The sequence below is a fragment of the Alternaria ethzedia genome (genome assembly GCF_023757985.1).
Source record: "Alternaria ethzedia strain BMP 0044 chromosome Unknown scaffold_24, whole genome shotgun sequence".
NCBI classification, from domain to species: Eukaryota; Fungi; Ascomycota; class Dothideomycetes; order Pleosporales; family Pleosporaceae; genus Alternaria; species Alternaria ethzedia.
The window spans coordinates 127,041-152,941 of NW_026056217.1; the positions used below are offsets into that span (position 1 = coordinate 127,041).

General features: G+C 52.5%; 12 protein-coding genes across 12 annotated transcripts; 6 read left to right on the top strand and 6 right to left on the bottom strand.

The window, feature by feature from the left end:
* Positions 1–1,723, bottom strand: J4E87_008039 (uncharacterized protein; the record flags this gene model as incomplete). Its single annotated transcript, XM_049379632.1, has 8 exons — positions 1–212; positions 270–317; positions 364–872; positions 926–1,173; positions 1,223–1,305; positions 1,357–1,394; positions 1,469–1,500; positions 1,550–1,723. The coding sequence occupies 8 exons, from the start codon at positions 1,721–1,723 to the stop codon at positions 1–3; spliced, it is 1,344 nt and encodes a 447-aa protein (XP_049230519.1).
* Positions 1,724–1,892: 169 nt separating this feature from the next.
* Positions 1,893–2,700, top strand: J4E87_008040 (uncharacterized protein; the record flags this gene model as incomplete). Its single annotated transcript, XM_049379633.1, has 3 exons — positions 1,893–1,923; positions 1,975–2,097; positions 2,144–2,700. The coding sequence occupies 3 exons, from the start codon at positions 1,893–1,895 to the stop codon at positions 2,698–2,700; spliced, it is 711 nt and encodes a 236-aa protein (XP_049230520.1).
* A 1,071-nt stretch (positions 2,701–3,771) lies between these two features.
* J4E87_008041 (uncharacterized protein) lies at positions 3,772–5,513 on the top strand (the record flags this gene model as incomplete). Its single annotated transcript, XM_049379634.1, has 5 exons — positions 3,772–4,208; positions 4,257–4,348; positions 4,559–5,017; positions 5,067–5,178; positions 5,225–5,513. 5 exons carry the CDS (start codon positions 3,772–3,774, stop codon positions 5,511–5,513), a joined length of 1,389 nt encoding a protein of 462 aa, XP_049230521.1.
* A 636-nt stretch (positions 5,514–6,149) lies between these two features.
* Positions 6,150–7,455, top strand: RMT1 (type I protein arginine N-methyltransferase Rmt1; the record flags this gene model as incomplete). The annotated part of the gene is made up of 6 exons (XM_049379635.1): positions 6,150–6,226; positions 6,283–6,296; positions 6,348–6,367; positions 6,426–6,535; positions 6,597–6,928; positions 6,977–7,455. 6 exons carry the CDS (start codon positions 6,150–6,152, stop codon positions 7,453–7,455), a joined length of 1,032 nt encoding a protein of 343 aa, XP_049230522.1.
* Positions 7,456–7,990: 535 nt separating this feature from the next.
* Positions 7,991–10,147, bottom strand: J4E87_008043 (uncharacterized protein; the record flags this gene model as incomplete). The annotated part of the gene is made up of 1 exon (XM_049379636.1): positions 7,991–10,147. The coding sequence occupies one exon, from the start codon at positions 10,145–10,147 to the stop codon at positions 7,991–7,993; it is 2,157 nt and encodes a 718-aa protein (XP_049230523.1).
* An 826-nt stretch (positions 10,148–10,973) lies between these two features.
* J4E87_008044 (uncharacterized protein) lies at positions 10,974–11,752 on the top strand (the record flags this gene model as incomplete). The annotated part of the gene is made up of 3 exons (XM_049379637.1): positions 10,974–11,050; positions 11,391–11,449; positions 11,508–11,752. 3 exons carry the CDS (start codon positions 10,974–10,976, stop codon positions 11,750–11,752), a joined length of 381 nt encoding a protein of 126 aa, XP_049230524.1.
* Positions 11,753–12,325: 573 nt separating this feature from the next.
* J4E87_008045 (uncharacterized protein) lies at positions 12,326–13,333 on the top strand (the record flags this gene model as incomplete). Its single annotated transcript, XM_049379638.1, has 2 exons — positions 12,326–12,472; positions 12,530–13,333. The coding sequence occupies 2 exons, from the start codon at positions 12,326–12,328 to the stop codon at positions 13,331–13,333; spliced, it is 951 nt and encodes a 316-aa protein (XP_049230525.1).
* Positions 13,334–13,691: 358 nt separating this feature from the next.
* J4E87_008046 (uncharacterized protein) lies at positions 13,692–15,281 on the bottom strand (the record flags this gene model as incomplete). Its single annotated transcript, XM_049379639.1, has 1 exon — positions 13,692–15,281. The coding sequence occupies one exon, from the start codon at positions 15,279–15,281 to the stop codon at positions 13,692–13,694; it is 1,590 nt and encodes a 529-aa protein (XP_049230526.1).
* Positions 15,282–17,315: 2,034 nt separating this feature from the next.
* Positions 17,316–18,592, bottom strand: J4E87_008047 (uncharacterized protein; the record flags this gene model as incomplete). The annotated part of the gene is made up of 5 exons (XM_049379640.1): positions 17,316–17,409; positions 17,458–17,475; positions 17,561–18,264; positions 18,316–18,434; positions 18,493–18,592. The coding sequence occupies 5 exons, from the start codon at positions 18,590–18,592 to the stop codon at positions 17,316–17,318; spliced, it is 1,035 nt and encodes a 344-aa protein (XP_049230527.1).
* Positions 18,593–18,824: 232 nt separating this feature from the next.
* On the bottom strand, positions 18,825–20,300 carry J4E87_008048 (uncharacterized protein; the record flags this gene model as incomplete). Its single annotated transcript, XM_049379641.1, has 4 exons — positions 18,825–19,052; positions 19,106–19,497; positions 19,551–20,015; positions 20,099–20,300. 4 exons carry the CDS (start codon positions 20,298–20,300, stop codon positions 18,825–18,827), a joined length of 1,287 nt encoding a protein of 428 aa, XP_049230528.1.
* Positions 20,301–20,953: 653 nt separating this feature from the next.
* On the bottom strand, positions 20,954–22,395 carry J4E87_008049 (uncharacterized protein; the record flags this gene model as incomplete). The annotated part of the gene is made up of 2 exons (XM_049379642.1): positions 20,954–22,219; positions 22,273–22,395. The coding sequence occupies 2 exons, from the start codon at positions 22,393–22,395 to the stop codon at positions 20,954–20,956; spliced, it is 1,389 nt and encodes a 462-aa protein (XP_049230529.1).
* A 1,033-nt stretch (positions 22,396–23,428) lies between these two features.
* On the top strand, positions 23,429–24,950 carry J4E87_008050 (uncharacterized protein; the record flags this gene model as incomplete). The annotated part of the gene is made up of 2 exons (XM_049379643.1): positions 23,429–24,468; positions 24,521–24,950. 2 exons carry the CDS (start codon positions 23,429–23,431, stop codon positions 24,948–24,950), a joined length of 1,470 nt encoding a protein of 489 aa, XP_049230530.1.
* Between the last annotated feature and the right edge of the window lie 951 nt (positions 24,951–25,901).

The window sequence follows — 25,901 nt, forward strand, 5'->3', positions numbered from 1 at the left end:
CTATGCAACGACTCCTCCGCTGCGTAAATTCGCCACTTCCTCTTTACTCATCCCCAATGTATCACCGAGTATCTCGTCCGTATGCTGGCCTAGTGTGGGCGGAGGTAGTCGTATGCCTGGAGTCGAGTCTGACCATTTCACGGGCGTATTGACTAGTTTGATCGGTCCACATGCTGGGTGCTCTATCTCTTTGACCATGTCTCTTGCGAGGACTACTCCAGATTAGTATCAAAAACAAATACTTGTTCCGACAGAGGTAATCTACATACCGTGTTCGTGGTTCAATGTATCCTGAACATCGTTGATAGCAGCGTACGCTGGAATTGTTAGCTAAGAACTCCAAGGCATACCGTTGGTACTTACGCATGCCACTTCCCTCAAGCACGTCGAGCAGTTCCTGGGTAGTCTTCCTCTTCGTCTCCGTCTCAATCAAATCCTCTAGCTCGTCCCTATGCTGCACCCTCAACGCGTTCGTCTTGAACCTCTCATCGAGAATCCACTCGGGCCTTTCCAACCTGTTGCACAAAACTCCATACAACCTATCATTTCCGCCTCCCAGCAAGATATCTCCATCCGCCGTCTTGAACGCCTTGTACGGTACAATCGATGGATGCGAAGTTCCCCAGCGTCCAGTGTCGCGTTTTCCGCTAATGAGAGTGGAGCTGGCAATATTGGCCAGGGTGGCAACTTGGCAGTCTGATAACGCGACGTCGATGTGTTGGCCCTTGGAGTTTGGGTTTCTGAGGCGCCGGAAGAGAGCTGCCATGATGGAGTTGGAGGTGTAGAGACCGGTTGTCAGATCGGTCACTGCCACGCCGACCTTAACGGGTGGGCCATCGCGGGTTCCGGTGATGTGCATTAGGCCAAATTCGCTGGTTTGTATTAGCATTGACATGGTGTTAGAAAGATGAGTGGGGGGATGTACGCTTCAACCATGACGTCGTAACCTGCTCTGTTTCTGTAGGGGCCTGTCTGGCCGTAACCTGTGATACTGGCGTAGATGATACCGGGGTTGATCTTTGACACGGTGTCATAGTCCATGGCGTACTTTGCTAGAGATCCTGGAAGATAGTTCTCGACAAGAACATCACATTCTTTGACTAGGCGATGCAAGATGTCTACACCAGCTGGGTGCTGGAAAGACAGGCCTATCGATCGCTTGTTACGGTTGACCTATTACCCGTGAGCCACGAAAGAGCCGTGATAGGGGTGTTCCACTAACACCCAAGTAGTAAGCACTCTCTCCTGGTCCTTCTTGGTTGTCGGTGTACTTCGCGTAAGGTGGTCCCCATGCTCGTGTGTCGTCTAGGCGAATTAGCTGGGTTGGAGAGCAGCTTCAAATACCCCTCTACTTACCTCCTCTTGTCGGATGCTCAATCTTGATTACGTCTGCTCTAAACCAACGTCAATCTCCAAGTCCTCTCATCGCCAACCTCGGTTGGGCCGTACAGGGCTATCCATCGCATACCCAAGATCGCCCAAGATTTGCGTGCAATATGGCTACTAGAAGTCAGTCGAGTTTCTCGCGAGTTCATGAATCATGACTCACTCCAGCAAGTACTCTTGTCATATCAAGCACTTTAATGCCGGCTAGAGGCAGGTTGGACGCATCTGCATTCGATGCCTCAGTTGCTAGCCGTCGAACATGGCTGGGTCGTGCCCAATTGGACCGTGAACATGTCACCGTCGCCAGGAAAGCGCGTCTCGAGCTTCTCAGCAGCATGCTTGCCATTTCGATGTGGTGTATGTAGAATCACGACATGTGCCGGTTAACGGAATGCTTCCACGGCATACCTATTCCCGACGATGGGCTAGCTCCAGTTCGGTGATCCGAGGCTCATCGCTAGCTGCAGAACCCCACCAAGTTTCTCTCTCCAATTACCCACCCCACCATGTTTACTGGTCTTGTTGAAACCATTGGCAGTAAGCTATGATGCATTGTCTTTCCTGCGCGGCTCGGCTGACGATGGCTAGCTGTTGCCGCTCTTGAGAAGCTCGACCAGACGGCCTCGGGAGGCGGCGGCACATCGTTGACCATCTCCGGATGTGAGGACATACTGGGTGACGCCCATCTGGGCGACAGCATCAGTGTCAATGGTACGTTGGCACTACCATAAATCACCTCGTGGTCTAATCCAACCAGGCACCTGTCTCACCGTCACGGAATTCACCAAGTCATCGTTCAAGATCGGATGCGCTCCCGAAACCCTCCGACGGACAAACTTGGGGTCGCTCAAGGAGGGCTCCAATGTCAACCTAGAGCGCGCGGTCTCTGCCAACACACGCATGGGCGGTCACTTCGTGCAAGGACATGTCGACACCATCGCCACCATCGAGTCGGTAACACCGGACGGCAACGCGCTTACCTTCCGCTTCAAGCCTCGCGATACCTCGGTCCTGCGATACATAGTCGAGAAGGGTTATGTCACAATCGATGGGGCTAGCTTGACGGTTACAAAGGTGCAGGATGGTCCTGAGGGTTGGTGGGAGGTCATGTTGATTGCATACACGCAAGAGAAAGTCGTCACGGCAAGCAAGAAGCCGGGCGAGGACGTCAATGTCGAGGTCGACCAAGTCGGCAAATATGTCGAGAAGAGCGTAGCTGGATACTTTGAAGGGTCATCGAATGGAGAATTCGCGATACTGGAGAAGATGGTTTCGAAGCTGGTGGACGAGAGGCTGAAGGCTCTTGGAAAGTGATGGACACATGCTGAACCATCGGCTGCTACGCGTACGCGCACGCGCAGGCAGGCTCTCAGCGCCAAGATCGAGGGTTTGCCGTCAATGCCGCAGAAGTCATGGCCCCACATTAGTAACCAACCAAAACAAATCATTCAACTTCAGTTATATGGTTGCCTCGAAAGGGGCTCATGGGTGAGACTTGCAGCCCCATTGCGGTGGTGGCTTGGACAGAGTGAGGCGCAGCCTTGGTCTCGTCCAATACATATATATCTACATGTCCATCCCATCATTCCACAAGACACTTCCTACCATTCCACACCTACACATGAAAGGGCGAGCAGATTGATATTCATGATCTGAGGTGATGCTCAGTTCGAATGTGGCGGCTCTCACATCGATCCCCTCATGGTTGACAGTTGTCAAGAGGCATATCATCGCACAATCCGGAGTGGCGGCTTCGAAGGTTTCCTCAACCGTTGAACAATCGTTGCTTACATTGCAGGACTAGTCCATGCTATAGTGGAGAGAGTTAGGCAGAACACCATGCCGCGGCGCCGACATGCAGACCAACGATGTCATTAGGCCGAAAGCTCTGGACGTTTCGATACTTTTTGTGCTGCGAGCCGGTATGATAGGAATGATCTTCCACTGACAGCGCAGACGTGCAGCTATCGGGGTGGCGTCTCCGCCTGTCCAGAACAGCATCTTGCCCAGTGGTGCAGCGCAATTGCGGGCAGCGAGCTGGCCGAGACTAACAGACTCTAACTCAGAAGATTGGGGGCCAAACTGATTGCAGAGAAAAATTGTGTGAAAGAGGAAGCGAAGACCGCGGGTTACATGCAGGCTTGGTAAGGGATTCTGTCGGCATAGGTCATTGGCGTTTCTCACCGGCGTGCTGCTGCATAAACACGTCAAGAGCCGACCCTCCTCAAGCGCGCATGCCACCAGACGTCTACCCCAGACGCTCATCTCGTAGCGCCATCGCTTGAGCGATTTCTCTTCCCTTTCCCCGCCGATTCCCAGGCGTCTAAAGCATGCGTTGCGACTAAATCTTTGTCTTCGGCTATCTATCCCCGGTACGCACCTGTCATGGACTGGCGACTACTCGACTACGCCAAGGAAGCTGAGGAGACCGCAACGGGCCTACTCTCCTTCGAGAGCGAGATCCCCCAATATCGCAAAGACGTTAGGAGCCATATCGCAGAGTTGTTTGCCATATCGCACGCTCTGCTTGAGCTGAACGAGGCGCTGGAGTCGTCCCGCTATGGCAGATATGCAGGCTTCATACGAACGGACCTAGAGGTTTGCCTCCCGAGCTTAGGACACACGCTTGACGATGTCCAAGAAATATTCACCAGGTCCAAGAAGAGCAGGCACGCTGCGCCCGGTGCTTTTCCCGGCACACCACCGTACGCACTCATCTGGGAAGATGCGCTTACGGATTTCACGGCGGAAGGCATGTCTTTACCCAAAAGATTCGAGATTGTTAGGACATATCTACAGTGCATGCACGACGCTCTGAAGGGGTATGTAACATTGGCGACATGTTCAACGGGATGGCTGACGGGTTCTAGAAACGAGGATGAGGCCGCATTGGCTAAATTCAAAGTCACGCTATCCAGGCTGCTCAAGAAACAAAAGCCAACGCCGATTGAATCTTACTTCAGTAAGCTCTCAGTGCATGGCAATGGGAAGAGTGGTGCTAGAACACCAAAACCGCCTTCCCCCAAAGTGTCTAGACCGAAGATACACCAACACCCCACGTATCCGGCAGCCCAGTACGGGTACCAGCCAGCCCCGCTACCGCTACCTCATCGATCTCATATTGCACCAACGTGGGGAGGCATAGGGGACATACCGTATATTCCTCCCCCAGTGCCAGAAATCCCTCAGTCGCCCACGTATTCGTCCGCATCATCACAGGCCTACTCGAACCAGTCGACGGATTCAGAGCCAGTCGCTCATTGGGCAATGAAGATCTTCGATGGACGACACGGCTCTACACCATCTCAAAGCCCCTCGGAGCCTACTGAGTGCTTCGGGAGAGATGAACCAAGAGTGATTGAGCTGTTAGACACCGATGGCTTTGAAAGGATTCTAGAACTGCCATTCGAAGCAACTGAGGTCTGGATAAGAATTTACTGGAGGGCCGACGACAACCGTGCACGAATACTCTTCCTTACTACGGATCACAATGGCAACCGTGTGAGGTACCAGGTTCCAATCACTGCATTAGCAGTACGGCGCGCAGGATCGTGCTTGCAGCTCTGTCGCATCAATCGCCAAGATGGTCAACTTGACCTGTGGGCTAGACTGCGCTTCCCTCTATACGAACGTAGGTACATTTGAGTCGCTCCTGCAAACACTCTCTAATGTTCTTTCAGGTATGGTACTTTTCTATTGTACCGCCATAGCTATGAAGCGCCAGGACCACACTCCCATTGCAGAGGGGCTCGAAGATGTTTTCCTGCCAGGAGAAAGGATTATGTTCGCAGGGTAAGTGATTGTCACTAATCTCTTGTTTCATGCTGACGCTACTCAGCGAGACCGTTGACGGCAAGTATCTCCACGTCTTCCGCGTCAAATACGATACGGACTCGGGCTGTGTACGGTTCGAAGCCACTGCTCGTCGCGGGCCTATGAAGGACATACCTATCTGGACGGCGTTCGTCACGCCATATGTCGGACGCGGTGACTGGATGAAGCGCGTCGGTCCAGAAACAATCCAGTTCGAGAAGCTGCATCCGTATGTCTTCAGTGATAGCTACAGGCTACCCAAAGGCCCTACGGGCAAGTACCGGTTGAGCTTTACTTCACCAGAAGGTATTTGAATTCCCATCACCTATACGTGTCCGATGCTGATACATAAGTTAGACGCGAAACAGTTCAAAGAAAACTTTTACCGCATGAGAGTCCGCTAGGCTTCCTGACGAGCTCAATAGAGCAATTCCGTTCGACCAAAATGTACGACACTCTCCTAATGTATGACGACATCACGCCCAAAATCTATTAACGACTTCACGACATAACGCAAACAAAACTCTCACGCCGTAACGACGAGGGCGGATTCTGCTTTTGGCACGATATACCCCTCTCACTACTTTCTCTGGTTGGATGTTGCAAATTGACACTATGCTGTTCTTGATGCTGTATTTGTCTTGAAGCCTTGGCCTTTATTTATCGCAAGTAGCATAATGGTAAAGAAAATTGGTTGCATGAACCTTGGGATCGACAGCAAAAAAAGTGAGCATCTTCGTGTCACGCCTCTTTGGGCCTAGCGTCCAAAGTCTCAGATGCCCCGCTTCCCACCGAGATTGCCCTGGTGAGACCCTGGACCGAGCGAGTCTGTGCTTGGTACTACCAAAACCAAAATTTCCCTATCCTACTTGGACCGGAGCAACGCCAGTCTCTCTTCCTCTACCTTCAACCGCTCACACCTCCTCTTCTCCTCACACTCTACTCTCAATATGGCGAACCAGCAAGAAGCCGGAAAGAAGGACCCCCTCACGGGCATGGCGCACTCTGAGGCGCATTACTTCAACAGGTAGGCATCATTGAGGGTCCAGACATGCGTAGAGTTTCGCTAACAGTATTGTGTAGCTACAACCACCATGGTCCGTACAAGTACACTCTGATGAGGTGAACGATACTAATGCGCGAAACAGGTATCCACGAAGAGATGCTGGTACGATTGCCCCTCCCTGTCATTCACCTTTACCACGACGACTAACAATGCGCTTTAGAAAGATGAAGTCCGAACCAAGAGCTACCGCGACGCTATCTACCAAAACCCTCACCTGTTCAAGGACAAGGTCGTCCTCGATGTCGGATGCGGCACATCCATCCTGAGCATGTATGCGCTCCTCGCCCTTCTACATACCACACACGAGCACGCGCTGATATGCTGGCTATAGGTTCGCCGTAAAGGCCGGCGCAAAGCACGTCATTGGTGTTGACATGTCAACCATCATCGACAAGGCGAAGGAGATCGTCGAGGTCAACGGCATGTCGGACAAGATTACCCTGCTACAGGGCAAGATGGAGGAGGTTGTCCTGCCCTTCGACAAGGTCGACATAATAATATCCGAGTGGATGGGCTACTTCCTGCTCTACGAGTCCATGTTGGACACCGTCCTCTACGCCCGCGACAAGTACCTGGTAAAGGACGGCTTGATCTTCCCCGACAAGGCTACCATCTTCATGGCTGGTATCGAGGACGGCGAGTACAAGGAGGAGAAGATCGGATGTAAGTACAGCAAAGCTCTGATTTGCTGCGACACTGCTAACAGAACAGTCTGGGATAACGTCTGGGGCTTCGACTACTCTCCTCTCAAGGCCACCGCCATTACCGAGCCCCTCGTCGACACTGTCGACATCAAGGCCGTCGTCACCGACCCCTCCCCCGTCATCACCCTTGACCTTTACACCTGCACCGTCGCCGACCTCGCTTTCCGGTTACCGTACGAGCTCAAGGCGCGCCGCAGCGACTTCATCCACGCCGTCATCGCATGGTTCGACATCGAGTTCGCCGCCTGCCACAAGCCCATCCGCTTCTCCACCGGACCCCACACCAAGTACACCCACTGGAAGCAGACAGTCTTCTACCTGAAGGATGTACTGACGGTCGAGGAGGGCGAGACCATTAGCGGCATACTAGAGAACAAGCCCAATGAGAAGAACCACCGCGATTTGGACATTAGCATCTCATACAAGCTCGAGGCGAACGACATGCACAGGCAAGCATCAGGCGAGTCACAGTACAAGATGTGCTAGTTTGTCTCTTGCGTGTAGAGTGAGGTTTAGGACGGCGTCAACCACCGTTCGGGGAATGAGCGCCTGTGTCTTCCATGATAGACTTTTTCGGCGTTTTATGGCAAGGGATTCGCATACCAAAAATTTAGGGTAGCATGAGCATGTGTGAACGAGTTACGAAGCAGGGACCAATCTATCATTGGGAATTCCTCCCCTACAAACAATATCTGTCGCCTCTGACTTTGGAATGTGATGCATGCGCCAAGACTGGAACGTGCAAAAACGAAGGATGTTGATCTGAATGTTCATTGATGAATGCTAAACGCCGTTGCCATGATGCTATGCTGCGCTCGCAAGCGGGGGTATATATGCAAAGTCTCAGCCCCAAGATACTCCGCATCTAGATTTCCAGCCAACGCGACTGTAAAAGCAAGCCCCAATACTTTGTGAGAGAAAGCCGACCAAGGTCGTGATATCTAGTAAACTTTTCGCCATGTAAATGCAAAACCAATCGCCAACCTCTCCATACTCCCAAAATGAACCACGGACAATACTTCTAGTAGTCGTAGCTTTCGTTAGCAAATCCTTCATCATCGTCTTCCAAGTAATTGTGCTCCAAATCTTCTTCTTCCTCTTCTACCTCTTCCATTTCTTCTTCCTCCTCCTCTTCCTCGCCTTCCGCGTCGACATCCGCAGGCTGCTGCACGACAGCTTGAGGGGTTGAGGCTGAACTAACACCCTGACCGCTGGCAGATGGGCTCGCAGAAGGGTGACCGCCGGGGAACAACTCCTTGAGTCGGTCGTAGTTGATGTGGTTACTGAAAGCTTTGGCGCGCTTCTTGAGCATCTTGTGGGCAGCGTCCGCCGCGCTAGCTGCAGGCTGACCCTCAAGAACATTGCCATCGCCCATTTGGTGGTGTTTGCGCTTTTGCTTGGGTTTCTTGGGCTTGTCCTCTGCGGCTTCGAGTTCGGCTTGCAGCATCTTCGTCTGTTGGTCGCGCAGCCATTGTTCATTCTCTGTGATCCAGATGGCTTCCTTGCGGCGGACTTCCTCGGGGTTGAGGATGCAGGTGGCAACATCGGGGTCGTCATTGAACTCGTCTTCTCCAATCTCAGGATCCGTATTTACGGGTACGGCGTCGCGGGTGTCGGCGGCGACGCGGGCCATCTCTGCTGCTGTCCAGCCAGAACGCCTGAGTAGCTCGTGGTCTTCGCTGTTGGCGATTTCCTTGAAGATACCCTCCCAGTCCTTGATGGTATTTGTGACTTCGTCTTCAAGCTCGTGCTCAATTTCGAGATCCTCTTCGGCGATGACAACAGGCACTCGCGGCTTCTTTGGTGGTCGGCCACGCTTCTTAGGCATGACAAAGTCTGGGTCGATGGTCTCACCGGCCTCGACTTCCTCGACTGCACTGACAACAGACTCCAGGACCGCCTCCGTGTTGCCGTCAAGAGCCGCTAACTCAGAGGATGGATCGCTATCCTGTGTACCAGAAGCTTCCGTCTGGGTCGCAATTGGCTGAGATGAACCGTCGTTTGACTTGCGCCTCTTGCTCGTGCGTTTTGGTGCCGTGTCTGAGCCTGCTTCTGCCTCGCTATCTCCAGACTGGTTCTCTGTAGTCTCCGGGTCGCCGCCCTCAATTGCTCGTTGCTTCCTCTTTTCCCTTCGCTCTTCCTTCTCTGCGCGCCTCCAAATGGCAGGAGGCTGAGCCTTAACCTTGAGACGGGGCCCGAACTCTCGGAACTGGTTGACAGTGAGAGCCGCGCTCTGTGTCCTCTTGTATTCGTATAGACGGGAGGTGATGGTGGAGTCCGCGACCTTGACAACGTAGACGACCTCTCGGATGGTCCGGCGGAAGTTGTTCATGCGGGCGGCTATGATGATACAGGCGCCACACAATCCAGCCGGCTGACGACCTTGCACCATCCAGTCCCGGTTCATGCGCTTCAGGACCCTACAGGCGTCGTCGGCGACCCTGTGAGAATCCTCTCCAAACTCGAGCTTCCGACAGTATTTCAGCATCAACGGCTCGATCTCCTGGACGGCTTTTGTGCCCACGAGCTGTGCGGGATCGTCCTCCTTCAACATCTCCAGAAACTGTTTGTACGTGTCTCCGAGCTGCCAGACGTTGGTCTGGATCTTTTCGGCCAGGTCGATGAGCATGAGCGTGTTCTCGGGTTGTCTCCGTGCTGCCATGTAGATCGCGACAGCGGCAACGGTCCTCATGCGGCGACCCTGGATGAATCGGTGGTTCATGGCGAGCTTGTACCAGCTGTAAGCCTGTTCTACGACGGCCTCGCGCTGGTTGAGAGATGCGCCTAGAGCTACGATGGAGTTCTTGCCATTCATCGCAGCCTGGTCCCTGCTCCCCATGCCCTCCAGACCCCGCATAGTGCCGCCCATGGAATTCGCGTGACGCTGGTTGGCGTGGATGAAGCCACCCTCGACAATGGCTGCTCCGCCCGAAGTTTCGCCAAAAGTAACCTCGGAGACGATGTTGTTTTCGCCGTGGACAGCACCGCAGTTGTAGCACAAGACTTCATTGTCGGAAGTATCTATCTCGGGTTTCTCGCAGCAGGTGTATGTACGTTTCGCGGTTTTGGTGGCAGCCACCACGGGCGCCTTGCTTCGTTGCGTTGCTTTGGACTGATAGTGGTAGGGATCGCTCAGACCTTTGATCCGCGGTCCCCTTGCGACCTGAGCTGCCGACATATTGGGCGTGTGGGAATGGAGGGCGCGGGTGCGAACGAGCGTTGTGTCGGGTCGGTTGAGGAACGATCGAGAGTAAGAAAGTAAAGTCGGCAAGGCAGCACGAATGAGACGCGGTACCGCGGGAGGGGCACTAGCGATGACTGGCGCTAAGTGGGGTGAGCTTGACCGTTTTGGGAAGAGAGCTCTGCACCTTGAGCTGCGAACACATGGCCAACACCGTGACTATGGGAACCTGCTGCCTTCAACGCTGTCTCGGGTCGCTAGCCGTCGCAGGGATCTCACAATTCTACATATATGGATCAAATATGAGCTGCATTTGACGCGTTCCTGTGATTACAAATGACTTGACGTAAAAGAGCACACTGCGTAGTTATTGTCGTGTCCCTCATGTGCCGTGGAGGCTGGTTCGATGCACAGTGTTCACGATTATCTATCCTACGATTGCCGTTGAGACGTATGTCTTTGCGACACTATCGATGGATCTCTCATATCAACAGACATTGAGCGGTACCTGCAGCAAAGTAACATCAGCGCAACGCTTGTGTGCCCCCGTCCCGGTGCTCCCATGCGGGTGATGACCACATGGCCAATGATTGGCTAACCTGGACACACCCGAACAGCCCGAACTAAGCCATTGAGCAAAAGCCCGCAAGAGCCCTGGCTTCCCAGCCTCCTTGGTAAGGCCTGCGTAGGTGGTGTCTATTTCATCCGGGCGCCCGTCCCTGGGTCCCCGCTCGCAAGCTTCTCCATAGCTCTCAGCTCTCGCCCTACCCCAAAACACTACCTTGACCTACCAACCTTTGTCAAATTTCCCCAGCACGACACAATGTCCACAAGAAAGAGGAAGAACCAGGAAGAGGAGCTTGTCGCTCTCCCAAGTGATGAGAGCGAAGAGGAAGAAGAGTAAGTCGGCGCTTCCTTGACGTCATGGCCCTTGCACTTCGCGTCGCATGCATCCCCTCTTGAAGGCATCGCAATCGCCTTCCCTCTTCAAAGTGAATTAGGATCTTTGGACTTGTTGCCAAGTTCTACGAGAGTTTGACAGGCGCGGAATCGATGTTGCGCCCGGGCTTTCGGGGTGGAGCAACGGTTGACGCGACAGCGCTTCGCAACATTGCTCACAACGCTCTCAACTTGGATTCGCTCGGCGCTCACGTATCTCCTCTGAGCGTCGAGGAATTCTGGGCAGCGCTTTACTCTCGACTATGGAACTTTCATCACAGTGCTAACACATGTCACGTAGATATGACGAGTCTGACGGATCAAACTTCAATTCAGACGATTCCGACGCCGAAGAGCCTCGTAAGCCAATACTCTCACCCAATATCATCGAACATAAGTTTCTCACACTCGATTGCAGCACCAAAGAAGAAGACCAAGCGCACCAAGCCCAAAGATGATGAGGATGATGAAGAGGAGGAGGAAGACGACGTGAGCGACGACGATGACGACGACGCCGCGGGGCCCGAGGAAGACGACGACGAGGATGAAGACGCCAACCCGAAAGGCAAGAAGCCAGCCGGTGCGGAGAAGGATCGGAAGGTCAAGACCACAGGCAAAGCTGACCCTGTACCTGTTGTCGATGATGACGACGATGACGAGTAGAGATGTAACGTCGAAGTGCCCATCATGTTAGTAGTCTTAGCTGATCAACGAGAATATACAAAGTACCAGTTGATAGTTTTGTTCTTCAACATCCACAGTTGCTCTTCTACCTGACTTGTAGTGGGGGGCAGATCAGATCTACCTAGGTATGCGACCATTTGTAGCCTGTCTCCTTTTATCCGACGCATCTCTTGATGAAGCTATTCGAGATGCCACACAAGATCCTCGACTCAGTCTAGAGTTCGGCTGGCAGTGCCATTACAGCAGGACTGTGCAACTTTGGGTGACCACGCCGGATGGGTTCTAGTGTGATAGCCTTAGCGCGCCGCCTCTACCTACATATGTAGGTACCCAGACTTTTCACGCGACTACCTCGTTCACCAGAGTTGGAAGTATTCTGCAGAGTACAATGCTACCGCTGTCAGCCGCAAAAACGTGAGAGAGCGCGCCGAACAGCATCCTCCGTCACTTCCCAATTCTGGTCGCTCTTGCCTTCCAAAGTCTGTATTAAACACACTCCACTCTAACCACGCGTGTTTCACCCGCTCGACACGCCTCGCCTCCAACGACACCATGGCGCCGGCTATGAATGACGCGACCAATCTTCTGGACGTCGACAATGCGCAAGATGGTTTCGGAGAGCTCCTGATCGCGTTCAACTCATACGTTGAGGAACTACTTCACCAACCCGCATTCCACCTCTTCATGACTCTACCTGCCGTATGTGTGATCACTGTACCGATTCTGACTGTGACGTTAGCTGACGATTTCTATTAGGAGATTCGATGCATGGTCTACAAGCAGTACTTCCTGGACGAAAAGCATTCGATAGCCTGTCAGAATTGGCCGAATTTGCGATTCTCTGAGGACTATGAGCAGTCTATCCGACTTAAGAGGAAGCACTCACCGTTTCTGCCGTCTCTTTGTCTTACCAGTAAGAGCCTGCGAAGCGAACTGCTCTCTTGTTTGTTAGAGGCAGCGCAGTTCAAGTTCGACGACTGTACAGCTCTCAGTAGGATCATGGTTTCACTGGAGGCAAGGTCCCTGCATCTCCATGTTCGAAAGGCGAAAACAAGGAACGTGAACGGGCAGCGAGGGATTGTATTCCTCGAAGACGAGCCCGGCCGAAGTGAAGAGGACGCCCGCGAGCTCGCGCAAAGGTGCAATAAGGTCAACTCCTCCACGATCAAGCGCTTCTCACGACTTCGCGAGCTTAACGTCACACTTTACTCGCCATTGTTGTGTACACCTGGGAGTGGCAATACAACGTTCTCCATCCGCCCAATTTCATTCGACATGTTCTTGCATGACTTCCAACTCCAAGCTATCCTGGGCTTGGAAGAGCTACAAAAGCTCACCATTACAAAGATCAGCGGCGCAGCCGGCACTTACGACACCCGCAAGCAGATCAAACTTAACAATGACGGCCTGGTCGAGGATGATAAGTCAAGCAATATCACCGCTGTATTGGATTTCTGTCGACAGATCAAACATGGGTTCACTATACAAGGACGCAACGTAACAGTCAAAGCCTGTCTTCAGTATTGCCAGGATGTATATGAGGAAAGGATCTTTCTTTGAATGAATGCGGAAGGAGACCGAGCCGTGCAGACTGGGACGAGGCGAGCCGCCGTCGGACGTGGTCACAGAGGTAGATGCATATGATGGTGATGTGTGCAAAAAGGGCAGTTGGGACGCGCGTGAAAGACACTGGTCCCACAAAGACGTTCCTGCATCAGGTACATTGTTACATATCTGGGGCGTCTGAGAGCGTTTACCATTCTTCACGTACTCCGCTGATGTAGTCATTTGGTCGGCGGAGGTAGCTTTAGTCATAATGATATTGTTTTCGCGATAACCCAGGTTTTGCCAAGATCCATGCGTGCTGAATACTAGGATACAGCACGTACACACCCAGCATCTCTGCCTAGGCATGATTTCATGCCGAAGAGCAGATATTGTGATCAACCACGACACGTGTGCGATGAATGAACGTGCTTTTCGTCTCAAATTTGACACCCTTGACATCGACGAGTGTACCAAGAGAAAATCGCAAGGTGTAGAACTCGCCTTCGACCTCTTCGCGGTTGATCTCGATTCCTTCTCCTGGCCTACACAGCACGCGCGGCTCGCGGAGATCATATCTGGCTAACCATAGGGGACCAGCACGACGCCGAAAGCGATCTACTACGTCGTCACGACGAGTGTTATCCCAAAAGAGATGCCCCTGAGAGTGTTGGCAAACATCGGAACTGCAGTGCAAGCAAAAGTACACACCAGGTCGGGATTGAGTAACCTGCTGAGAGCATGATGGACATATTTCGATGTCCGAGCTGTATGCCTGAAGCTTGAAGTCATGCGTTACAGTGATGGCGTAAGTTTCTTGTTCTAGATGGGAGAAGTCAGGCCCTTTCACAATGCGAGCAACGATGGCGGCAGTGCAGAAGCACATCTCTTCTTTGCATGCATCCAGGACTTGCATGATAAGCTCGGTATCTGGACCATCATAGTCGACCCTGACCTTGTCGCCACCCTTGCAAAGCGCTAGCAAAGAGTAAATGCGGTCCCGTCGAAGTGTGCAACATTTTCCTTGGAACCATCGTAGGAGGTAGATCAATCCATGGGTGGCCTGCCGCCTTTCGTTCTGCAAGATCGAGCAGCTGGGGCCATTCTCGAGGTAGTCGTCCTGTGACCAGTATAACAGATACGCATATTCCATGATAGAACTAAAATATAACTCCTTTGTCGAGTGCACACAGTAGTACGCGAGTGGCAGGAAGTCGATGACGTGTTCTCCAGCCATCACTACTAGCGCGTTTGCTAGCATCATTTCCTGTGCGACCCAGGCCCTTTGCCAGTACGCATTGTTCGCAATGAGATCGTAATGTTTTTTAATGAGTGAAGAGTCCGAGATCTCGGAGTCGTACGTATTCTCTTGACTGAGATCGTAAGCTGGGACGGAGCGACTGCTGGAGTCCGGTTCTGCGTTCTGAGAGCTGCTCCCCTGAGGTGAATCACCGTGCTTGCTGTGATAAAAATCCTCCCAAGTCTTCCAGGCCTGGCGGTCGAACTTCTGCCCCACCGCTTGAACGAATTCTTGCGTCTCGAAATTATTGCCTAGCCACGACACGACCAATCTCGCGCCAGCAAAGATATCACCCATCTGCTGAACTTGATGGTTTCGTTCTTCGATATCGGCTTGATTTATGCACAACGCGTCTATCCACAATGTGCAGAAAGTGAGACGCTGGCGTGCCGCTTGGAGGAAGTCGTAGAGGTTTTGGCGCACATAGTGTAGCTTTCCATCGAGCTTGATAGGGAACTCGTCCCCTGGTTCGCCCCAGGTATATGAAAGACAGACATAGTTCGATTCTTGAACTAGCGCATTTTGTAGGTAGCAGTCGGGGAGGCCGTCGACGGAGAAATCAGGTCTGACTTGTATCAATCTGAAGGAGCCCTTCACTTTTGGTAAAGGGGAGTGCTGGAATATTTCTGGCTGGGTCTTCGGGTTGGCCTCGATGCCCGTCATGATTGATATGGTTGATGTGGCTGATACTGCTGGGCAGACTGTTGGCCTTGGTATTGAGCTGAGCGATGTCTCAAAACAGTAAATGACTGAGCGTTATAGGTATCAGCAATGCCGATCCTCGCGATGTGCGGCGGAGCGCTGTCATGAACTGTGTTTCGGATCGTTGCAATTTATGCTGAAGAGCAAATTAATGGCAGGTAATGTCATCTCGAAGACGTGAGGTGTTAATGCAAGGTACCTGCCGCGGGGCATCGTAGGCGGCACGGGACGCTAACCTCAGCCTAGACGCGTCATGTTCACGGTCGCGACGCGACCATCCCGCCACCCATTATCGCCCAACGACGAAGTCTCTGCTTCATAGAGCACGCTTCTGTTTCAGATAGAAAAGTATGGGTACACACAAAAGTCCCAAGCCCCCAAAGACGGTAAAAGTCCACCCGTATCCTATCTGGCGCACCATCGTCTCCAAAGCCGCCACACCAGCACCGCTGAGAGCGCATCTCACCAGGCTGTAACTCGCTTGTACAGTTGAGCTTCTTCCAGGATTCAAATCTGTGAGCAGCGTCCCGCATGTCGCGAAAATACACACCTGAGCCGCTCCGGAGAAGAACTGGACCACTAGCAGTATAGCGACGTGCGACCTCGTGTGCAATACCCAACCGTACCCCATGGTAGCCACCGCACTAACGATTACAATCGGAAATATCGATCGCAGTCTAGCCTTTGCGAAGGGGAATTCGTTGCCCGATTGAGATGTTAATGGGAGGCCCAGTCTGCGCGCAGTGACTTTGTAGTCGTGATCGAGAAGTTTGCCGGACGCATACGATGAGAGGATACCGCCAATGCCGTTCGGAAGGTAGGTCAATCCCGCCGTAAGGTAATTCATCCCATACTCTGCGATGACTGCCGCTGAGAGGGAAGCCGCGAGACACGTATACATAGTGTAAGTGATGCCGCCAGCTAAGATGACGATGAAGTTGGCTTGGTTCCTGAGAGCCGACAGTGATTTGAAAGGCCCTAAGAAGGCGGAACCACGACTACGAGAAGATGCAGCTGCCGGAGGCCTGGTACTACGCCGGCATACGAGCGAATATATGGATCTGTTCATGAGGCGCGCTGGTTGGAGACTTCCGTTTCCTACAAGGCATCTTTCGGTCTCCGGAAGGAACAGCGCAAGTGTCACCAGCAAAGTTCCGGCAACGATGACCAAGAGCCAGAAGATCCATTTCCACGATAGCTTTTCTGAAACTACTCCACCAATGACAGGCCCCAAGCATGGTGCAGCGTTGGTAGCACCCATTAACACACCCACGTAAGATCCTCTTTCTGCAGGTATCGAGATGTCTGCGATGATACCGAAGGCGATCGCGATGGTACTTGAAGCACCAGCACTTTGCAGACATCTCATCACTATGAGAGTCGCATAGTGCTGCGTAAGAGCCAGTCCTATGTTTGCCCCGACGTAATTGCAGAGGGTCAAAAGAAGTACGGGTCGTCTACCGATGTCGTCAGCCAGACTGCCGAAGACCGAGGGTGCGATTCCCGATACTATCAAGTACGAGGTGATAGACCAGTTGACCTGTTCGATGGAAACCCGCAATGAGTTTGCGATCGCTGTAATTGCGGGGAAGTATATGAACGACGAGATTGTTGAGAATACCGCTGCTGTAGAGCAGGCACCTAGTAATAGTCGCTTTTGAGTGGGAGTGAACGTGGTGTATGGAGTGTCTTCGACATTCGCGCCCTCTTTTTCTTGGTCTGCGAGCCTATTCGCAGCCCCTTCTTCTTCCGCGGCTTCGTTACTTTCATTCTTGACCATTCTGATCGGACAGCCGTGTTGTTCAGAGCTGAATGCCTCAAACAGGGTACGGCAGAGGAGGGTGGCATCTGACTCACAAAGCACGCTTTGACGTCTCTGCAGTCTAGTCTTGCGGCACGGTTACTTCGAGCACATCAAACGCGGGGTAAGCAGTCACTGTGAAAAGTGCAAACGAACGGGCCTAAGCCAGCCGTTGACGAGATCGCATTTGACCTCTACAGGTCGCGTGGTGAAGACACTTGTCGGGCTTCCCAGTCTTCGAAGCCGCCAGGGAACTTCTTAACGAGCCCTCTCATCTCAGCTTTGGCCCTGAAGCCAGTCAGCCTGACATTCGAACGTAAGTATCTTTACACATACCTATCGTGAAACTCGGGCCTGTTGGGATAAAGCGCAGAGACCAAGAGATCATAGCGACTATCCTAGTGAGCAAAAACACCTCCTTCCATGGGACTGTACTAACATGGCGTAAAGTATGTTGCGATCGTCCCAATCTTCCTCTGGCTGCGAAGGCTTCACGATACCTTTGTAGCATGTGAAGAACTCCTCGCCCATATTGTACCGCGGAGCACGCCAGCTGCCCAAGTCACACTCGTTATGACCCCAGAAAGCACATGAGTCAAAGATAATGATCTTACCAGTCTCTTTCTCCAGCATACAGTTTCCAGGCCAGAGATCCGAATGCAAGAGGCATGGTTCTATCGAGCGACCGTCGGTTTCCAGAGGGCGGAGCAACCTAGGTATGACCTTTGAACGGAGAGCTTCGAAGATGACTTCTAACTCTTCGTCTACTCCGTACTTGCTCTTCTCTAGATCATACATGGTCTGCATAGCTTTGGTGTACCAGACCTCCCACGAGTCTTCCCATGTGTTCTCGTTCGGTACATGAGCAAGATGAGTTGGAATGTGGAATCCGTACTTGCCGAGCGGTGATTTTCCCATACTTGATCTGTGCACCCCAGCTATGATGTCGACAAAGGTACTCGGATCCAGTGTCTCCATCATCATGTCGTGGAAGTCGCAGATATAGAACCATGTGTCCGGGTGGTCTTTATATTCTCCCCAGGCTATCGGTGTGGGGACATGTTCGGGGCAGCAAGCGTGGTAAAGTAGTTCAGACTCGTAGGTACCTTCCATCATCCGCTTTCCTAGTTCGCCTGTTTTGGTCTATGTTTCCATTAGATTGGCTCTCTCGTGTACTGATATACATAAGCTTACCTTGACAAAGTACTGCCTCTCCGAGCCATCTTGCAGCTTTGTGTCGATGCGGAAACTCTCACACCAAGCGCTTTCACCGGACTGTTTGATCGATAGTATGTTCATATCCTTCGGCAGTGCTAGATACGGTCTTTAGCTACAGAGAACTCTCGATACGTTGTCTGACTCTAGACGCACCAGCCAAAACGCTTGCGTCCAGTTGTTCGATGTGTATGGGATTCGTCTCGCGCTCATGTCGCTTCCTCGCGGCAACCTCGTCGGCGGGGTTCGTAGACATTGTGTTTGCTTGGAATTGCTATAGTAGCATTGTATGATGGTTCGACAAGACCAACTGCGGAGTCATCGTGCGAACGTGCGGCGCAGTCCTGCGCTAACTCCAAGGATATCGTGCACTGGATGATGTCAGAGACAAGAAGCCCGATTCCATACTCGTCACAGGGCCAGCACGTTTGTTTCGATGTAGCCAGTTGATGAGTACCCAATACACATTTTGTTTGAGTAAGAGCACTCTACGTTGGTAATTGCAACGCCTCAATATTCGCGCTTGCTTCTCGTCCCTCTATCAGCTCTGACAGAACAAGTCCAGTACCAGGCGCATGCGATATACCCCAAGCACCATGGCCCGCTGCTATAAAAACACCTCCATTGCCTTCCTCTCTTGTCCTGGTATTCCCGAGCTTTTCGTCCGGTATCCGCGATACTATGGGTCGGCCGCTAGATGTGACTGGACGGAAGCACTAACCTGCGATTAGCAAACTGGTTCAGCGTTCTAGTCTCAGTATCAACTTACCAAGCCTTCCCTCAAAATCTCCATATCCTTGCCCGGAACATTCACCATCATAGCTTTTGCACACTGTTTCAACTGCTCGATGGCCTTCGTACTAGCTTGTACGTCTGTTGCAACCTCCGGTAGAGGTATGTTTGTGCTATTGAGCCCTGCCAGATACAGCTCTCCACCCAGTCTCGCAAACCACTCTGGCGAGAAGCCGAGTGTATCTGTCGCGAAGACTGCGTGGCAGACTTCCTTGTCGAGCTCTTCGGGTTTGTGGTATGGGTTTCGAACGAGCAGCGAGTGGCCAGCTAACGAGGAGACGGGGATGCGCGCTTTCGAGGATGGGAAGAGGGTGCTGAAAACGCGTGGAGACCACGCACCAGAGGTTATGACGAGACGGCTACATGGTACTGTTGTAGTTGGTTAGTAAGTGTGGAGTTGGGTGGTATGGATTGGGCCTTACACTCTGTCTCCGACTCGGCGTCATCACCCTTTGATATCCTTACACCGCGCAACATATCTTCTGAGTCTTTGATGATGGCTGTCGCCGTCGCTGGCTGATGTATCGTGACCCCCCTTCTCTGCACTTCTTCCAGAAGCCACTGGCAGAATCTCAACGGATCGATTTGTGCGGTCGTCCCATCCCTACTTATAACCTCCATGATGCCTTCCTGTGTGCGCCGAAGCCATTCTGGACCGGCAGCCTGTTCTTCCCAGGGCTTATTGTGATTCGCTAATTGTGCTCGACTCGTTCCATTCTCAAGCCAGTCTTCACCGCTACCGCCAATGGCCGATTCGCTGTCTTGTGAAAGAGAGATTCCGGTGGACTGCGAGTATCCCCATGTTGTACGTCCGGAATGCGCCTTCGCGAGGTCGGCGTGAAGTTTGAAGGATAACGCGCCGAGGGAAGCTACGGATGGTGCGAACCCTACTTCGTAGTTAGACAAAGTGTTCAGGTGTTGAACGACGCGCTGCGCTGATGTTGCACGCGTCGTACGCTGCCAAACGTACAGTCGGCACTCAAGAAGCCCGCAGCAAGGCCAGACGCGCAATTGAATAACTTCGGACTCGAATCAACCAGATGAATACTCTTTGGATCTGTATTTCCACTTTCTGTGAGATAGTACGCGGTACACAAGCCGATGATGCCGCAGCCAAGGATAACGACGTCGTTGGCGTTCTCCCCACAAGAAGCATGGATTTGGCCTGGCATTCTGAACTTCACGCGGGGCAAACCGAGGGACACGGCAACAGCCTCGAAGCCGCCCGCCACCACGCCTTTAAGCACGCCAGCAAGTACTCTCGCGCAAGGCCGGCACACCAGCGGCGTCTCACATCACAGCATAATCATCATGTGTTAGATCATGTTGCTGCCCACCCAAAATACTAAACATCGTACGAGCTGTTCCGCACATCTTCGCTAACTCCACTGCACACCCCAGTCACCGTCCCAGACTCGGGTAAGTCGCATGAGCCGACATGGCCTGATTTCCCTCCTACACCTTCTGGAGCCCGGATCTTCGCTGCTTTCGATTACCGTTGGTTGGACTAACTGATGCAACACTCGGATGATCTGCGGACTGGAACTTTGATTACATGTACGGCTATTGGGTACAGTGGTGCCATCATGAGAGTTGGGGCACGCGAACGCCCCGCTACGCATGTGTGGGATGAGCTGGAAGACGCCTATGTGGAAGAAACTTGTGGGCTGCATTGATAACTATGGAGACTCTATCGATGGAATACTGTTTGCTGGGAAGGATGCCGGATATACCGTTCCTGATCGGTCACTGTCACACTTTTCAGGGCCCGACCCGACCCAGCGAATTTAAACGACCCTGCATAACGAAGTGCGTACCCGATGATCTATGCACTGCCACCAAGATCCAACATGCCCTGGAAGGCTTCGTAGTCTTGCAAGGGGTTGTTGTGCTGCTCTTGCGCTGCGGAGATTGCGGGATCAGCCACGATAGCCTTCACAGGCGAGTCCGTATCCGGGCTGTGCGAATAGGTATTGTCCCACAGCCTGCGGATGATCATAGGCGCTTCGTTTTCGTGGTCGACGAATGCTCCAGGGATACGTGTACGAGGTACGTCGGCCGTCTCAGTCACACCAGTCACAGGTCGGGAGCTGGATCTTGATCCATAGCCGCTACCGTCGTAGAGCCCAGTATGCTCGCCCCAGGAACTATCACGCTTTCCCATCTTCACTTTCTCGGCGACGTGCCAACTTGGGTCAACATCCAGATATGCTGGAAGTTTTCCAGTAGCAAACGCCTCATTGAGCTCGCTGTCAGACACAGAGGTAATCCCCGCATCCCGAATAATAGCGCTCAATTGTGATGCCAGCTTCTCTTCTTCTGCGGCAGTATACCTGATTGGCGTTTCATTGTTCCATCCACTGTCGTCGTCGTCATCTTCATTGCAAAAGGCAAGCAGCTTGATTTTCATGCGACACTCTCCGTCTGCTCGACGGTAGACGCTTGCCTGGTAGCCATTCTCAAGGATAAGCTGTGCATGCTCCTTTGGTGTCCTGTCTGTATTCGTTTCATTGGAGACCTTGGTGGTCGCATCCTCTGATGGCTTATCCGGGTTGTTGTAGACTGGCGAGTTATCGATACGATCTACCCCAGACGGATCCTCTCGGGCTGATGTCTGACCTAAGTCTTCGCTCTTAGCAGGAAGTGAAAAGCAATCGTCGATAGGCAGATAGTCGGATCCTGGGTTTGGAAAGCGAACGAGGGGCTCATTGAAGTAGACTGCAGCTTCCCGAAGACTGTCAGACAGAGCGCTTTTTGTTGAAGCTGGTTTTCTCATCGCTTCCAAACTTGGTTCGTACGCTTGGGTGTATGCTGGTGGCGGATGAATCATGGTCTTTTCTGAGTCCAGAATCTTCTGGATAGGTGCTGGTGATAGTGGAACAGTTCCATCTGGTATGAGCGATGAATCCGCAGGTGATTGCGGGATCTGTTCATAGGATGGTGGGACCGGTACCGGCGAGGAATGGTGGACATAAAGACTCGAGGTTCGGGGGTCCATGCGGTCAAGATCGAATATTGGTCTGTCTGGGGGAGACTCCTCGAAGTAGAGTAAAAGCGATGAGTTGAGGCGGTGCTTCGGGGTCAGCGGACTCTAGAGGACAGAGAGTCAGTGGTCGTTTCTCTGTTGTGGGGAAAGATACTTACACTATCCATGAGGCACTCTGATATATCAGACTGCTTGGTCTTGGTAGGTGAGCGCAAGCTGCGTAAAGAGCCGATGCTCCGCAGTTTTTGCTTTCGCAACGAGCCCATTAGACCTTTGCGCATTGATGGACTCTCTCTGATAGGCGATTCGTCGCTAGAATGAGGTATAGTTGAGCTCGCGACAGGCGAGGACGGTCCTGGAGTCTCACAGCTTGGTGCATTGTTCTCGTTGTGCTTAGCGGAGCAGGGTGGCGAGGGACTTGACAATGTCAGCATAGCAAAGCAGAGATAGGAACATCTCCGACTCACGGAGCTATACTCATTCGAGAGAAGATACCAGTAAAGCTCCTCTTGGCACTGATGATGCGATCAAAAGGCATGGTGGCTGTTCGTCACTATCCCAGTCCTGCACTGTAGGTTCGGCAGTGTGGTTGAGGCTACGGGGTTAGTCGAACGGATGAGGCCACGAGTGTGTGGGAGCTGTTGGAGTCGGCGCTCTTGACTTCTGATCCATGTTTGTTGATATACACGTCTGGTCCTGCCGAGTTGACTCTGTGTACTTCAAGGTGGCAAGTTCCAAGAGCGTATGGTGGTTTTGGCAGGATCAACCCCTCTACAGATCGAGCGGATGCAGACGACGCGCTCATAAAATACTCTGAACCCGTTTGTTCTAAGAGAAATAACTCCAGGTATCATGTTCGCTGGTATGATGTTGAAGAGACCTGTTCAACGAGCTCGTTTCTCATGATTCCCGTAATACCTAGGTGGAGATGCGGTATGCTTGGGGCTTCCCGAGGTCGTGCCGTTGCTTGGACATGACAGGTATTGACATCGTTTACTGCAGTGGGTATGATTGCTTGATCAACGATGGCCACTTGTGAGGTATTGGAGAATGTACGTTCAGTCTAGGGAAGACGTTGACGAAAACGCCTGGCTTGAGCTTGCACGTGACGACTGTGGGCCGTGCGCGGGACCCTTGCTTAGCTCTTTCACGTCGCGGTCCTTAGCATTCCTGGAGTGCAAGAGCATCGCTAACCACCGACACCGCCCTTCACCCAATTTGCATCCGAATCCCGAAGTTGTAGTTGCAAACACATCGCGACAACTGCTGCTAGCTTGACCTGCGCCACATCAACGCCGTTTTCGACCAGCCACAATGGCGCGCGGCCGCCCATCGCGAGCTGCAGCGCGTCGCAGCACGCCTGTTCGCAGCGCAACACCCCAGCAAGACAGCGACGAGGATATGATAGATGCACCAGAATCGCGCGCCGATACACCCAAGGAAGAGGAAGAGGATGCTGAATCAGCAGCTCAGGGAAGCGACGAGGAAGCCGCACCCTCTGAGCGTTCACCTTCTCCAGCAGTTATCCAGCCGTTTCCGCGCAAGAAGCGTCTTGGTCGCCCTCCTAAGAACAGGCCGCCGGACTGGAATGTCATCGAGCCCGACAACTCCGAAGGCGGCACACCCGTCAAGCGCAAGCGGGGACGGCCGTCTGGTGGAGGTCGAGGAAGGCCTCCAAAGGGAGGGCCGTCGCATACCACGCGCGTTCCTATAGACAAAGAGGGCAACATGATGGACGTAGTCAACGATGAGGTTGACCTACCAGAAGATGAAGAGGGCGAGCAGAAGGTCGACAAGCTGGGTAACCTCATGGGTGGACGAGACTACCGCGTGCGCATATTCACCATCAAGGGCAGGGGCGACAGACAGTACATGTTGTCGACTGAACCGGCTCGATGCTGTGGGTTTAGGGACAGTTATCTGTTCTTCACCAAGCACATGAAGCTCTACAAGATCATCATCGACGACGCTGAGAAAAGGGACCTGATCGACCGCGACATCATACCTCATTCCTACAAGGGTCGTGCCATCGGTGTCGTCACAGCACGATCTGTCTTCCGCGAGTTTGGCGCGCGCATCATCATCGGCGGCAAGAGGGTCATTGACGATTACTACGTTACAGCAGCAAAGGAAAGTGGCGCAGTAGAGGGTGAACTTGCAGACCCCAACGACAGGCTTCCACCTCCAGGAGAGCCATACAACAAGAACCAATACGTCGCTTGGCATGGTGCCAGTAGTGTCTATCACACCGGTGTGCCCAGTGTACCTACTGCCAATGGCAAGCCTGCCCCTGGAAAACGGAAGGTCAACATCACCTCTGCTAACTGGCAATTTGAGCATGGCCGCGCTGCAAGGTATGCATAAATTTTACACCTATCTATGACTACCAGGACTAACATACCCTAGTCGATTCAACTCGAACCTCTCCAAGCTACGGAAAGCAAATCTCACGGGCGTATACGACCCACATACCAACCTGATGTGTTATCCCAAGGTCACACAACCCACCCATGCACGTTGGGAGGAGGTTCCTGCGGAAGAGACCGACGTACCTCCACTCGTTCGTCGCAAGTATCTCGTGGTCGACTCGGTCTTCCAACAACCTCCCTTCGCCGGCCTGGGCATACCCGGGCCCGATGGTGACTTCGTTGACGTCGGTACAAACGGTCTACCGACCCTGGACGACGAGGACAAGTCGAACATGAAGCCCGAAGAACTACAAGTGTTTGAGCAGATCAAGGCTGAAGAACAAGAGTGGCGCAGCCAATGGGGCGGAGAGAGCACTGACGGTGCGAGAGTGAAACCGAAGATTGGTTTCGTGGGCGTTCCGGTTTGAGACATTCAAACTACATTGATGTCCCAAAACTGTTGTGCTCACATAATTTCATTAGATACCACTGCTGCTTCCAGGACGGGGCGAGGTTGCGAACGATGTAAAAATAGTTGCCATACCTGAGGCTGGGGGTACGACTCGATACACCTCAGTATATGCTTCCTCTTAACAGCAACAACCTCATCGGTCATGGTTATCAGTCTTTTACCTTCGGCGCATCTCGATTCATTGTTAATCATGTCGGTGTTCGACTGATATACTACGTTTATGTCGGAGCTCTACGGTGACCATAGACGGAGCACCAGGCGCTCCTTGATAGAGAACTTCCGACATATCTTCCATCATCTTTTTGTTCACTGCCTGGTCGTATACGCCTTTTTGATGTCATGCGACAGCGAGTGACCGCCTTTGCACACAACATGTCCCGTTTCTTGAGGTCGATACTTGACTGGCTTTGCGTATACGAGTTTGAGAAAATGATAGGTCACTCTTTATTCATGTACGTATCTAAGCTGAACCTGCATCTTTAAGCATCATCTTACTCTTAATGCTTAGCCTGGCGATTGCCCTAGGTGACTCTTGCTTACTTCATGAGTATCCCGAGCTGGCATAGGCAGCAGTTTGACGCTGCTTGCTTTGCGACCATCCGGCATACAAACGCTTGTCGAAGTGATCTAGGCATCAATGCTCGGAATCTCAAGAACACATATTGCACATGAAACATAGGCACACATGACGATGGTGATGACGAAGACTATCGTAATGACTTTTGTGGTTATATTGGTTTCTCGTTTTGTGCTGCGGCCTGAAAATGTACGCGTGACAATGAGACTTCTTTAATGATGCTTAGCATAGTTGCTGGCACTGTGTGCGTGGCAGCAATGGTCTTGATGGAGATATCGGCGCCTAGATCAGCTCTGCTTTGGTTGATTAGGTTCGATATACACGAGAGCC